Source organism: Bufo bufo, chromosome 7, assembly GCF_905171765.1.
Source record: "Bufo bufo chromosome 7, aBufBuf1.1, whole genome shotgun sequence".
NCBI classification, from domain to species: domain Eukaryota; kingdom Metazoa; phylum Chordata; class Amphibia; order Anura; family Bufonidae; genus Bufo; species Bufo bufo.
This window is the reverse complement of record NC_053395.1, coordinates 233,620,624-233,633,427: the sequence shown is the minus strand read 5'-3', so window position 1 is coordinate 233,633,427 and position 12,804 is coordinate 233,620,624. Positions and strand designations below refer to the sequence as shown.

Genomic DNA, 12,804 nt, shown 5'->3' with positions numbered 1-12,804 from the left:
GTCATGAAAATAAAGAAAACTCTTTGAATAAGAAGGTGTGTCCAAACTTTTGGTCTGTACTGTATATATACACTGCTCAAAAAAAATAAAGGGAACACAAAAATAACACATCCTAGATCTGAGTTAATTAAATAGTCTTCTGAAATACTTTGTTCTTTACATAGCTGAATGTGCTGACAACAAAATCACACAAAAATAAAAAAATGGAAATCAAATTTTTCAACCCATGGAGGTCTAGATTTGGAGTCACACTCAAAATGAAAGTGGAAAAACACACTACAAGGCTGATCCAACTTTGATGTAATGTCTATAAAACAAGTCAAAATGAGGCTCAGTAGAGTGTGTGGCCTCCACGTGCCTGTATGACCTCCCTACAATGCCTGTGCATGCTCCTGATGAGGTGGCGGACGGTCTCCTGAGGGATCTCCTCCCAGACCTGGACTAAAGCATCTGCCAACTCCTGGACAGTCTGTGGTGGTACGTCACGTTGGTGGATAGAGCGAGACATGATTGTCCCAGATGTGCTCAATTGGATTCAGGTCTGGGGAACGGGCGGGCCGGTCCATAGCATCAATGCCTTTGTCTTGCAGGAACTGCTGGCACACTCCAGCCACATGAGGTCTAGCATTGTCTTGCATTAGGAGGAACCCAGGGCCAACCGCACCAGCATATGGTCTCACAAGGGGTCTGAGGATCTCATCTCGGTACCTAATGGCAGTCAGGCTACCTCTGGCGAGCACATGGAGGGCTGTGCGGACCTCCAAAGATAATGCCACCCCACACCATTACTGACCCAAGGCCCAAACAGGTCATGCTGGAGGATGTTGCAGGCAGCAGAATCGTTCTCCACGGCGTCTCCAGACTCTGTCACCAACTGTCACATGTGCTCAGTGTGAACCTGCTTTCATCTGTGAAGAGCACAGGGCGCAGTGGCGAATTGCCAATCTTGGTGTTCTCTGGCAAATGCCAAACGTCATGCACAGTGTGGGCTGTAAGCACAAACCCCCACCTGTGGACGTCGGGCCCTCATATTCACCCTCATGGAGTCTGTTTCTGATCGTTTGAGCAGACACATGCACATTTGTGGCCTGCTGGAGGTCATTTTGCAGGGCTCTGGCAGTGCTCCTCCTGTTCCTCCTTGCACAATGGCGGAGGGTAGCGGTCCTGCTGCTGGGTTGTTGCCCTCCTACGGCCTCCTCCACCTCTCCTGATGTACTGGCCTGTCTCCTGGTAGCGCCTCCATGCTCTGGACACTACATTGACAGACACAGCAAACCTTCTTGCCACAGCTCGCATTGATGTGCCATCCTGGATAAGCTGCACTACCTGAGCCACTTCTGTGGGTTGTAGACTCCGTCTCATGCTACCACTAGAGTGAAAGCACGCACCGCCAGCATTCAAAAGTGACCAAAACATCAGCCAGGAAGCATAGGAACTGAGAAGTGGTCTGTGGTCACCACCCGCAGAAACCACTCCTTTATTGGGGGTGTCTTGCTAATTGCCTATAATTTCCACCTGTTGTCTATTCATTTGCACAACAGCATGTGAAATTGATTGTCACTCAGTGTTGCTTCCTAAGTGGACAGTTTGATTTCACAGAAGTGCGATTGACTTGGAGTTACATTGTGTTGTTTAAGTGTTCCCTTTATTTTTTTGAGCAGTGTGTGTGTATGTGTATGTGTGTATGTGTGTGTATATATATATATATATATATATATATATATATATATATATATATATATATAGTGATACGTGAACAAGTGGCGTAATCCAAGCATATACTGTTCACATACTATAAAAATGTGTATTTCATATATTACCAATATAAAAACGTTAAAGACCCATGATTGATAAATAAATACAGGTGGACATAATGTGGATAATTAAAAATCAAAGAACATTCTCACATGGTACAATGGACAACAGGACCGCCGCGGCGTACACACTGGGCAAATACGCATGCGCGTGATTTCGATCCAAACGCAATACTGGCATCTCAGGCGAGACGCGATCATGCGCTGCACTGAACTCCTTACTGACTTTTGTGTCACAACTGAGAGACCATAAGAAAGATGTAAGCCATTCTCCACCACCCTCACTGCGCATGCTCCTGTCCATTTCATAAGCGCCACCCAAAGGCGTCACATAATATAGAAACTCTTATTCCAAGACGGTGCGACAATAGAATTAAATACTGCTGTGAACCTGTCATCAGCCTAGGATGTGCGTCAACAATGGCACCACTGTGTCCGGTTCACCACAGGGCGCTTCCACATTAACTGTGGTACACAACCCCGTCGTTGCCCATCACAACCATCATCGGCCAATTAAAGTTCCAACTATTAATCCAGGGGATAAGGTGAAACACTAGGGGTCACCCCAAATATTAGCACCCTCCCAATCAGGACAGAGGACCACACATCACCGTTAGTGACATATGGCCTCCATCCCAACGCTGGACATAGTTATATAACACCAAATTGCACCAACTTAATACTAAAAATAAAAGTACCTTCAAAAGGGCAATATATATATATATATATATATATATATATAATATTTATATATTATTTACACACACTCACCTAAAGAATTATTAGGAAACACCTGTTCTATTTCTCATTGATGCAATTATCTAGTCAACCAATCACATGGCAGTTGCTTCAATGCATTTTAGGGGGGGGGCTCCTGGACAAGGACAATCTCCTGAACCCCAAACTGAATGTCAGAATGGGAAAGAAAGGGGATTTAAGCCATTTTGAGCGTGGCATGGTTGTTGGTGCCAGACGGGCCGGTCTGAGTATTTCACAATCTGCTCAGGTACTGGATTTTCACGCACAACCATTTCTAGGGTTTACAAAGAATGGTGTGAAAAAGGGAAAAACATCCAGTATGCGGCCGTCTGTGGGCGGACAATGCCTTGTGGATGCTGGAGGTCAGAGGAGAGAATGGGCCGAATGTTTCAAGCTGATTGAAGAGCAACGTTGGCTGAAAATACCCACTCGTTACTATCCGAGGTCTGCAGCAAAGCATTTGTGAAGCCACAACACGCACACAACCTTGAGGCGGATGGGCTACAACAGCAGAAGACCCCACCGGGTACCACTCATCTCCACTACAAATAGGAAAAAGAGGCTACAATCTGCACGAGCTCACCAAAATTGGACTGTTGAAGACTGGAAAATGTTGCCTGGTCTGATGAGTCTCGATTTCTGTTGAGACATTCAAATGTAGAGTCCGAATTTGGGGTAAACAGAATGAGAACATGTCTCTCATCCTCTGATGGCTACTTCCAGCAGGTTAATGCTCCATGTCACAAAGCATCCAATCATCTCACATTGGTTTCTTGAACATGACAATGAGTTCACTGTCCTAAAATGGCCCACAGTCACCAGATCTCAACCCAATAGAGCATCTTTGGGATGTGGTGGAACGGGAGCTTCGTGGCCCGGATGTGCATCCCTCAAATCTCCATCAACTGCAAGATGCTATCCTATCAATATGGGCCGACATTTCTATAGAATGCTATCAGCACCTTGTGGAATCAATGCCACGTAGAATTAAGGCAGTTCTGAAGGCAAAAGGGGGTCCAACACCATATTAGTATGGGGGCACTAATAATTCTTTAGGTGGTGTATTATGGGTCTCAATGTGTCCGTAGAGTACAGAACATGTGGACCTCCAAAAAAAGACCCGTATTCTGTCAGTGGGGGAAGGAATGGCAAATAATGCTTATGGTGTCCATTATAATTATAGCACACTAAGGCCCCTTTCACACGGGCGAGATTTCCGCGCGGATGCGATGCGTGAGGTGAACGCATGCACCCGCACTGAATCCAGACCCATTCTTTTCTATGGGGCTGTGCACACGAGCGGTGATTTTCACGCATCACTTGTGCGTTGCGTAAAATCGCAGCATGCTCCTCTTTGTGCGTTTTTCACGTAATGCAGGCCCCCATAGAAATGAATGGGGATTGCGTGAAAAATCACAAGCATCCGCAAGCAAGTGCGGATGCGGTGCGATTTTCACGCACGGTTGTAGGAGGACTATCGGGTTTGGGACCCGCTTCATTATTATTTTCCCTTATAACATGGTTATAAGGGAAAATAATAGCATTCTGAATACAGAACGATAGTACAATAGGGCTGGAGGGGTTAAATAAATAATAATAATTAACTCACCTTAATCCACTTGCTCGCGCAGCCGGCATCTCTTCTGTCTCCTCCTTTGCTGATTGCAGGAAAGGGACCTGTGGTGATGTCACTTCGTCATCACATGGTCCGTCACATGATCTTTTACCATGGTGATGATCATGTGATGGACTATGTGATGACCGGAAGTGACGTCACCACAGGTCCTTTTCTGTGAAGAAGTTCGGGTTTGGGTACCAAACATGCGCGATTTTTCTCACGTGAGTGCAAAACGCATTACAATGTTTTGCACTCGCGCGAAAAAATTGCGCATGTTCCGCAACGCCCGTGTGGAAAGAGGCCTAAGATATAACACAAAATTCCAGGTGTGTCCGTATGGTCCGTAGTCAATAGCCATCAGCGAGTAATGTTTGAGTGAGGTCAAAGCTTGATTGTAAATCTAAAAAAACAAACAAACAATATCCCATTAATACACAGGTCCGTCCCCGGCACAGGAGAGAATTGGAGCTGCCTGCAGAGTTAGGGGGAAGACCCCCGCCATTATATCACCTTCAAAATCTACATTTAGACCTTTCCGGTCTCAAAGTCTGGAATGTGTAAATCCAGAATAACTCCCTGTTTTTCAGACGTGATAACCTGTCCCTCCTCTCCTACCTTAACCCCTTAAGGATTCAGCCCTATTTCACCTTAGGACTCGGCCATTTTTTGCAAATCTGACCAGTGTCACTTTAAGTGCTGATAACTTTAAAACGCTTTGACTTATCCAGGCCGTTCTGAGATTGTTTTTTCGTCACATATTGTACTTCATGACACTGGTAAAATGAAGTAAAAATATATTCATTTTTAGTTATAAAAAAAAATACCAAATTACCAAAAAATTTGTAAAAAATTGCAAATTTCCATGTTTCAATTTCTCTACTTCTATAATACATTGTAATACCTCCAAACATAGTTATTACTTTACATTCCCCATATGTCTACTTCATGTTTGGATCATTTTGGGAATGATATATTTTATTTTTTTGGGGATGTTACAAGGCTTAGAAGTTTAGAAGCAAATCTTGACATTTTCAGAAATTTTCAAAAACCCCAATTTTTAGGGACCAGTTCAGGTCTGAAGTCACTTTGCGAGGCTTTCATAATAGAAACTGTGGCGAAACCAACCTCGCCACTGGGTTTTGGAGAGGCCTGTTTACCAGCCTCTTGCCTCAGGATTATGGCCCATACTAACTTTAAAGAAGAAGACAGACGGCCGCACAGCTTAAATCTGTCCTTGGAATTGTATTTTGTTATGTGAGGGTACCCAGATAGCTAATGTTATTGTATTTGTATATTCTGAGTGCCATTCACACCTAATGATATGCACTCAGACTTGAGCTATCTGGGGATATGTTAAATGTCTGTGTTTGCTGTGGGGGTGTGACATTGTATGTTTAAATGGTGATTTCTGTCCTGTTGTCCCCACATGTGTATTGATGATTTCCCTTTGTCCTGAGAGATAATTGAATTGCTCCTCGGGTGTCTCCAGGGCAGAGAGGAGGAAACCATGATGCATTGTGGGGATGTATTGTCTCTGTGCATCTACAGTGCTGCATATCTGTCCTGTGTCACAGTCTTCCTTTTGGTCCCCTTAGGGGCGTGTCCACCAGATGGGGACCTGCATAAATACGGGCGGGTAGCCCTCAAAGTGTTCCTGTTTTACCCTTTATCATGTTGAGGCTGGTGTTTGGGTAACTGATCAACACTGGGGGATTGCTATACGCTGGGAGATTTGCTATACTCCCCTGGCTTTACTACTAGCTCTTGTAAGAGCTGTTCCTGCTCTCTGGTTTTAGGAGAGGATCACCCACTGGAGCCTGGAGCCTTGTCGTAGGTCCAGGGTGGGTAGGAGACGGTGAGACCTCAACCAAGCTTCGGCGGTTCGTTGGGTCTGCAGTGCGTACGGTGTCAAGTGGAGTGCTTCGAGTCTCGGAAAGCACTAGGACCATCTATCAACGGAGGTACCCGGTCGGGGTGCTAGGCGTTCCGTTACATTTGGTGGCAAGCAGTAGGATGGCGTCCTAGTGTGAGGAGAAGCAGCTCGGAGACACCATTCGTGGAGTATATTGAGGGCAACGCTAGTATCCGTACAGCGCCCCTGGATACAGCAGGATGGAATCAACTAGTCTTCGGACAGCGTTCTATGACGAGGAGGAGGAGGCAGCCGCAGACTACAGGGATGCAGACAGAAAGGAAGTCTGGTATGATGCCCTGGAAAATGCCCAGCGGTGGCGAGGTGAGAGTCTCCCCAGTTATGAGCAGCAGCTACAGAAGCGTGTGGTGAAGTGGATGGGTCTCTTGGGAGAGAAGCCACTGGATGACTGGGTAACAGAGCTCCAGAACCTGGTATGTAAGGAGCTTTGGCTAGAGGACGCTTACCAGGCCCTAAGGTGGCATGTCATTCAACCTTCCCCCTGGGCAGATGAGCACGACAAGCCAGAGGGAGAGGAGTTTTATGGTCCTGGCTTGTTATGGAGTCCTTTGCAGAGCCTGACTTCGGGAGCCCTGCACAGTCCAGACTTCAGAACATTTTCTACGAGAGGGAGGCTAGGCTGGATTGGGAGGACCCCCACGAGGTAGAGAAAGACCTGGCTCACCTAGCAACCCTGGAGTGGGGACTGGAGAAGGACTACCGAGATCTCTTCCACTCCATTGAGAGGGCTCAGCGAGAGAGCAGAGTGTCAGACCCAGGTCCAGAGCCCTTCAGCTTGGAGGATATTGTGGAGGTGTATTGGGAGGACCCGACTGAAGTATCCCTGCTTCAGTACCAGCTACAGAGGTAGGGGACCTCATAGACTGGTCCTGGGGGAACCCCTTATGGCAGGTGGAGATGGAACCGAGATCTCTCCACCGACCCTACAGGGATGCTGGGCAGTCGGCCCAGATCCCCAACGGCAGCCGGAGTTTCAGGGAGTAGGGACAGTCGGTCCTGTTCCCCAGCGGCAGTATGTTTTGCAGGGAGAGGAGAGCATCGTCTCCATGCCCCAGCGGCAGTGTACTTTGAAGGGACAGGAGACAACCGGTCTCTCTCCCCAACCACAGGGGGACAGAACCCCTAACTCCCATGGTGCAGATGGGACCGCAGTCTCTGCACCAGGCCTACCGGGATACTGGACGGCCGGTACAGACCCCCCACCAACCCCGCAGGAATGCCAGGAGGAGGAGGTAAGCGATTCCTCCTCTCCACAGCCGATCTGCAACAAGGTCCTGGGGATAGGATTCCCTGACCCATCCCAGCGGAAGAGCTGGCATCTGGGCAGAGCGCAGTCGGCCTCTGCCCTCCTCTATCCTCTTCTCCAGAGGCTGACTTTCCACAGGCTACCCCAGCGGCAGAGTTGGCATCTGGGCAGAGCGCAGTCGGCCTCTGCCCTCCTCTTCTCCAGAGGCTGACTTTCCACAGGCTACCCCAGCGGCAGAGCTGGCATCTGGGCAGAGCGCAGTTGCCTCTGCCCTCCTCTATCCTCTTCTCCAGAGGCTGACTTTCCACAGGCTACCCCAGCGGAAGCGCTGGCATCTGGGTTACAGAAACCACCCAAAATGACCCCATTCTATAAACTACACCCCTCAAGGTATTCAAAACTGATTTTACAAACGTCGTTAACCCTTTAGGTGTTCCACAAGAATTAATGGAAAATAGAGATACAATTTTAAATTTCACTTTTTTGGCAGATTTTCCATTTTAATATTTTTTTTCCGGTTACAAAGAAAGGGTTAACAGCCATATGGCCCTGATTCTGTAGTTTACAGAAACACCCCATATGTGGTCGTAAACCGCTGTACGGGCACACGGCAGGGCACAGAAGGAAAGGAGCGCCATGTGGTTTTTGGAAGGCAGGTTTTGCTGGACTGGTTTTTTTTGACACCATGTCCCATTTGAAGCCCCCCTGATGCACCCCTAGAGTAGAAACTCCAAAAAAGTGACCCCATTTTAGAAACTACACCCCTCAAGGTATTCAAAACAGATTTTACAAACGTCAGTAACCCTTTAGGTGTTCCACAAGAGTTATTGGCAAATTGAGATGAAATTTCAGAATTTCAATTTTTGGGCAAATTTTATTATACCTAATATGTATACTTATTTTTATTTATTTTTACACAATAACAGCTTTTTTTTCCCAAAAAAAATTGATGTTTTAATGTCTCCATATTCTGAGCCATAGTTTTTTTTTTTTTTTTGGGCGGTTGTCTCAGGTAGAGGCTCATTTTTTGCGGGATGAGGTGACTGTAGATTGGTACTATTTTGGTGGGCAAACGCCTTTTTGATCGCTTGCTGTTGTACTTTTTGTGATGTAAGGTGGCAAAAAATTGTTTATATTTTTTAATTTTTACGGTGTTCATCTGAGGGGTTAGGTCCTGTGTTATGTTTATAGAGCTGGTCGATACGGACGTGGCGATACCTAATATGTATACATTTTTTTCCCCCTATTTTTTACCAATTTATTTTATTTTTTTACTTTTTTGGGGGAAAACTTTATTTTTTCAACTTTTTTTTTTTCACTTTATTTTTTGTCCCACTTTGGGACTTGAACTTTTGGGGGTATATTCCTTTACAATGCATTCCAATACTTCTGCATTGGCTGTATGAGTAATACTGTGTGTATTACTCATACAGCCTCCGGCCTGTGAGATCCAGGGGGATCCAGGGGCATCGCGCTGCCTTCCATGCCATCGCGTCCCCCCCCCCACAGCCCCATGGGGACCCGATGGCACCGCCGCCGCACCATGTAAAAGCCGCAAACCGCAGGTCTGAATTAGTCGAGGTGCTTGCTCAATGATTTGAGCAGGCACCTTGTTCTGATCACTGCCCGCCGGGCGGCGGTGATCAGAACAACACATGACGTACCGGTACGTCATGTGTCCTTAAGGACTCGGGATACATGCCATACCGGTACGTCATGGGTCCCTAAGGGGTTAAAGGTAATGAACATCCATCTTGACTAGAATAATTGGATATCAATGTATATACCTATGAAAAGGCACAACGAGATTGTACTGTACCCCTCCCTCCCCCCTTCTCCAACCACCCAGCACCCTTACTCACATAAAACATGTAATATATATAATACCGCTTACAGTGAGTGACTGTAAATACTTCCAGTTCTGGAGACTCCAGCGGCTCAGGATCAGTGCTCAGGCTGGAAGTGGGCACCGCTCTGCAGGAAGGAGACATATAAGACGCACCTAGGTTTTAGAGGGGGAAAATAATAAAAATAATATTTTTCATTATACCTCAGGTCAGACCACCAATCAGACCTCGGCTCAGACCCCAATGTAAATGACCCCCAATCAGACCTCAGATGAGAGCCCCATGCCTCTCATCAGCCCCCATTATCAGCCCTTATGCCTCTCAGCCCCCAGCAGCAGCCATCAATGCCCCCAGCAAACATAAATAAAACACCTGCCTATCCTGCTCCTGGACTCCTCCGCTCCTCACCGGCACTGCGATCTTCTTCCTCCTGCTGTCCCTGCACAGCCGAGGACCAGGAAGTGGTGAGTACCCATCCTTCACCGCTTCCCGGTCCGCCGGTACTAATCAGCTTGCATAGTGAAGGATGGCATCAGGACACACACTGAGCCGAACGAGCGGAGGAAGTGGCCAGCGGGGCCTGACGGGGCCCCCTAGTGGCCGCGGGCCCTCGGTCCATGTGCAGTAAGCCGGATTGTGACTAATGCACACTGGCGCAAAATTAATGGTTTGTAGTTCGTGACGCCAATTGCAGCTTGCGCAGGTACTGTAGCAGGGCCCTTTAAGATGTTATAGCTCACGTACCAGGTGAGGAATGCCAGAGGGGGGATAGTGTGTCTGTGTATGTCAACGGTGTCTCCTACCTTGGTACGGCTGGACTCCTGAATCCTGGCTCACATGCAACAAATTAGGAGTTAATAGGAGTAATTGAGGAATAATTGAGATCCAAACAGATAATACGATCCAACTTGTCTTTACTTAGTGCAGCTTTGATCCATACAAGTTGCAGCAATAGTCTTGGATCCCAGCAGGTATTGGCAATATGTGGCAGGAATTTATATCTATTCTGCTTCTTATACATATGCCTAGGAGATCTGGCAGGTATCTATCTTCTGCTCTGTCTGTAGTCTGCTTATTGGGGCCTGACTAGCTGAGGAGGTACTTGGTTTCTCCTGGTATTTGGATCTGTACTTACAGGACTGCTCGCAGGGTATGGTGTCTTCTTCCTGGAGATCTATAGTTCTGTAGATGGCTGCTTTCTTGTCAACCAGCTGAGGCTGATGGCTCAGGCTGGGAAGAGTGATCTTGGGCCTCAGCCGAGGCTTGGATCCTAGGTTGGGATCCCTGTTTCTGGGAGCTCCTACTAACACAGCCTTCCCCAGCAGGGGGGCTGGTTCACACTCTCTAGAACTTTCCTTCCTCCCCCTGAAGTAGGATGTGGGAACATTCCACTCCTCCTCAGAAAGGGGGGAGCTAGCCTGGAATGATCTATTCCAGCCTAGATACTAACTATGACCTGCTACATACTGCTGCCACCTGCTGGTGTACATTGAAATGACAGCTAATATATAATACAGGCATAGAAATACATATATTGGAAATGCACAGTTAGACTACATAAGGTGACAATACACATATACACCTGACATTATTGTAGCAGGGATAAGAAGTTTTAGTGACATACTTCAGGATGTTACACATGCCAAAGTGCCCAAATGGTCAGTCCGCCCCTGACAGCTGGTATAAGTTATATGGAGCATGCTGATATAACCTGGGCATCTCCTGTATGTAATTATATATGTACAGCTGGTATAACCTGGGCATATCATGTATATAATTATATATGTACAGCTGGTATAACCTGGGTATCTCCTGTATATAATTATATATGTACAGCTGGTATAACCTGGGCATCTCCTGTATATAATGATATATGTACAACTAGTATAAGTTATACATGTTCGGTGATGAGTCCGGTATCATGTAGAATGGGAGATGACTTCCGGTTCTGTTTCCCACAGTCCGGGATCGAGTTCTGCTAAAAAGCAACCACGTGCTGAACCTGACAGAAGGAAAGAAGCTAAACCTGAGAGTAACCCTCCCCAAATCTACCCCAGAAGTAAGTACCTACAACACCCCGACCAAACGCCACAAATCAGTCATTGGTCACTGACTATAAGGACATACACAGGGATCACTCATCACTGACTATAAGGACATACACCGGGATCAGACATCACTGACTATAAGGACATACACCGGGATCAGACATCACTGACTATAAGGACATACACCGGGATCAGACATCACTGACTATAAGGACATACACCGGGATCACTGACTATAAGGACATACACCGGGATCACACATCACTGACTATAAGGACATACACCGGGATCACACATCACTGACTATAAGGACATACACCGGGATCACACATCACTGACTATAAGGACATACACCGGGATCACTCATCACTGACTATAAGGACATACACTGGGATCAGACATCACTGACTATAAGGACATACACCGGGATCACTCACACATCACTGACTATAAGGACATACACCGGGATCAGACATCACTGACTATAAGGACATACACCGGGATCACTCATCACTGACTATAAGGACATACACCGGGATCAGACATCACTGACTATAAGGACATACACCGGGATCACTCATCACTGACTATAAGGACATACACTAGGATCAGACATCACTGACTATAAGGACATACACAGGGATCACTCATCACTGACTATAAGGACATACACCGGGATCACTCATCACTGACTATAAGGACATACACCGGGATCAGACATCACTGACTATAAGGACATACACCGGGATCAGACATCACTGACTATAAGGACATACACCGGGATCAGACATCACTGACTATAAGGACATACACCGGGATCACTGACTATAAGGACATACACCGGGATCACACATCACTGACTATAAGGACATACACCGGGATCACACATCACTGACTATAAGGACATACACCGGGATCACACATCACTGACTATAAGGACATACACCGGGATCACTCATCACTGACTATAAGGACATACACTGGGATCAGACATCACTGACTATAAGGACATACACCGGGATCACTCACACATCACTGACTATAAGGACATACACCGGGATCAGACATCACTGACTATAAGGACATACACCGGGATCACTCATCACTGACTATAAGGACATACACCGGGATCAGATATCACTGACTATAAGGACATACACCGGGATCACTCATCACTGACTATAAGGACATACACCGGGATCACTCATCACTGACTATAAGGACATACACCGGGATCACTCATCACTGACTATAAGGACATACACCAGGATCGCTCATCACTCATTGACTATAGGTTTATTTATTCGATCCAGATGTCTTCTTTCTTTTTCTCATCAGGAGCCCCCCATAAGCCCCCGCACAGAGAGATGTGGAACACCGGAGTTGATGTCTGCACCCGGTAATAGCTGCAGTTGTATAATGCATCGTCACGTGTGTGATGTAGAGACACGGAGAGGATGCTGCCTGTAGTCCTGTCATATAATGTAATATATCATAGTTTGTGATCTGTGTCGGGGGACCGTCATGGGTACAGCAGAG

General features: G+C 46.6%; 1 protein-coding gene across 2 annotated transcripts in view; it reads left to right on the top strand.

The window, feature by feature from the left end:
* The window catches only part of LOC121007719 (protein mono-ADP-ribosyltransferase PARP14-like), a 72,556-nt gene that overhangs the window by 14,434 nt on the left and 45,318 nt on the right, over positions 1-12,804 (top strand). For both annotated transcript variants that reach the window (XM_040439860.1, XM_040439861.1), the window contains exons 2-3: positions 11,179-11,276; positions 12,604-12,664. In XM_040439860.1, coding sequence (XP_040295794.1) covers positions 11,179-11,276; positions 12,604-12,664 — 159 coding nt within the window. The remainder of the gene's footprint in view (positions 1-11,178; positions 11,277-12,603; positions 12,665-12,804) is intronic.